Source organism: Glycine soja, chromosome 8 (genome assembly GCF_004193775.1).
Source record: "Glycine soja cultivar W05 chromosome 8, ASM419377v2, whole genome shotgun sequence".
Taxonomy (NCBI): Eukaryota; Viridiplantae; Streptophyta; class Magnoliopsida; order Fabales; family Fabaceae; genus Glycine; species Glycine soja.
In genome coordinates this window covers 10639126-10641589 of record NC_041009.1, presented here as the reverse complement: position 1 = coordinate 10641589, position 2464 = coordinate 10639126, and the positions used below count along the sequence as shown (strand labels likewise).

The 2464-nt window shown below is 40.5% G+C and overlaps 1 protein-coding gene across 1 annotated transcript; it reads left to right on the top strand.

Annotated features, from left to right (window-relative positions):
• The first annotated feature begins 219 nt into the window (after window positions 1–219).
• On the top strand, window positions 220–1808 carry LOC114421881 (ethylene-responsive transcription factor ERF060-like). Its single transcript, XM_028387988.1, has one exon. The coding sequence runs from the start codon at window positions 498–500 to the stop codon at window positions 1434–1436; it is 939 nt and encodes a 312-aa protein (XP_028243789.1). The 5' UTR covers window positions 220–497; the 3' UTR covers window positions 1437–1808.
• Window positions 1809–2464: the final 656 nt, after the last annotated feature.

Below are 2464 nucleotides of genomic sequence, written 5' to 3'. Positions count from 1 at the left end.
ACATGATTGACACGTGTAAGGTAACTGTTTGGGTGGACATTTGGCAGTCACGAATGAGGTATTACCTAGGTGGCCTTTTCCTATAGGATAACCATCACGGAATAAAGGCATTATTGAAGTTGACGCGGCAAGTGAATCATCAAAGAGACTATTGCAAGCAACTTCCACCTCATCAACATGAGTATATAAACCAAGCATGGCTCACCATGGCAATGCAAGAGCCAAGCTCACAAAGTGAGGCCTCTCAAAAAACAAACAAAAGTGACATCAAAATCCCCTTCTCCTTCCTCTTATTCTCTTATACCCCACCCCCACTTCTTAGCTTCATCCCTCTCTCTCTCTCTCCTTCTCAACAATTACTTGCAAGTCTTGAGTTTTCTCCTCCCTGTTCTCTGGTTTTGGAATTGAGACAGGCTTTATTTATAATTTTAAAAACTTGTTTCCCTCCCTCCCTTATTTTTGGGTTTTCTCAACTTGTTCTTGTCATCTTGTAAAACATGGGAACTGCTATAGACATGTACAACAGCAGCAACATCGTAGCGGATTTCCTAGATCCGTATAGTGAAGAGCTGATGAAAGCACTTAAGCCTTTTATGAAAAGTGATTATTTCTCTGCCTCTTCTTCTTCTTCACTCGAATCACAGCCTTGTTCTTTTTCATCTAATTCTCTCCCCACTTCGTATCCCTCTTCCAACCAAATCAAGCTCAACCAACTCACCCCAGACCAAATTGTTCAGATTCAGGCCCAAATCCACATTCAGCAGCAGCAGCAGCACGTGGCCCAAACCCAAACCCACCTGGGCCCAAAACGCGTCCCCATGAAGCACGCTGGCACGGCCGCGAAACCCACGAAGCTCTACCGCGGGGTGCGGCAACGGCATTGGGGCAAGTGGGTCGCTGAAATCAGACTCCCAAAGAACCGCACGCGCCTCTGGCTAGGAACATTCGACACCGCAGAGGAAGCAGCATTAGCGTACGACAACGCAGCGTTTAAGCTCAGAGGCGAGTTCGCGCGTCTCAATTTTCCTCATCTAAGACACCACGGAGCCTTCGTTTTCGGCGAGTTCGGAGATTACAAGCCTCTACCTTCTTCCGTGGATTCCAAACTGCAAGCTATTTGCGAAAGCTTAGCGAAACAAGAGGAAAAGCCGTGTTGCTCCGTCGAAGACGTGAAGCCCGTGATACACGCTGCTGAGCTGGCAGAGGTCGAGTCTGACGTGGCAAAATCGAACGCTGAATATGTTTATCCCGAGTTCGAGGATTTTAAGGTCGAGCACGAGAACCCAATGTTTTCTGGTGAATCTTCTTCGCCTGAATCCAGTGTTACTTTCTTGGATTTCTCGGACTTCTCGGATTCTAATAATCAGTGGGATGAAATGGAGAATTTTGGGTTGGAGAAGTTCCCTTCTGTGGAGATTGATTGGGAAGCTATATGATGACTCGGTGAATTTTCGTTATGTCAAATGGTTGGTTTGGTTTTGCTCTGCTTTTGGGTTTTAGTATGTACTTATTATGTTTTGTAATTTTTTAGGTTTATGTTTCGCTAGTGTCTTTGGCTGCTTCTGCAATGGATTTTTTGACATTTGCGGATGTTTTGCTGAGACACGAGGGTTGCAAATTTTAGGCAGTGAAATCAGAGGGTCGTAGTGATCTTTTTGTGGTCTGCTCGTGTTTTTTGTTACTTGCATGACCTTGGGGGCTTCTACTTGTGTCTTGGCTAGCTACTTCTTGTTCAACTGTAATTAAAGTGCCCTTCCAATATATGAAAAATTTACATGTTCTTGTAAAGTATGGACCATGGAGAAGAACTAAATGGTGTTACCGAATTTTGTTTTATGCTAAGTAACTGTAGTATGAAAATTCGTTACCGGGAGCCAACTTTTACTGATATATATAAGCAAACGGTGTTTGATCTGTTGGCCATTGTGAGTGGTGTCAAATTGTTAGTACAAGCTTTGTTTCTCATCCATACAAGACGTTTGCTAGTATTTATTTATTTAATATTTTATAAAATACTTTTAATAAAATAAATGCTTTTTCGTTTATAATTTCTTTTTATTTTTATCAGTGTTTTAAAGAAATTTATTATCCTTTTCCTTTTAAAGGGAAGACTTAAGTGGGTGGTTCAAATAGATTTGAATAACTTACCCTTTAATCTATGTTTTTCTCTCCTCTCAATTAACAAAGCAACATCTCATAAATGTTTTCATTTAAATAGTAACACCAATTTTATTGTTCTTTTTAATTAAGACGTCATTTTAAATGAAAAAAGGGGCGTTTTTCATGCCTGATGTGATGTTTTCTTGTGTATCAAGTTACGAACCTCCTAAAACTACCACATTCAAGCAGTCAAATGAAAAGTTCAGATTCATTTAACTCATGCTGCGAAAGGAAAAGCAAAAATAAATCTCACTTATTAATTAAAATTATTGGTGTCAACGGTTTTATTTCAAAGTAAAACTAT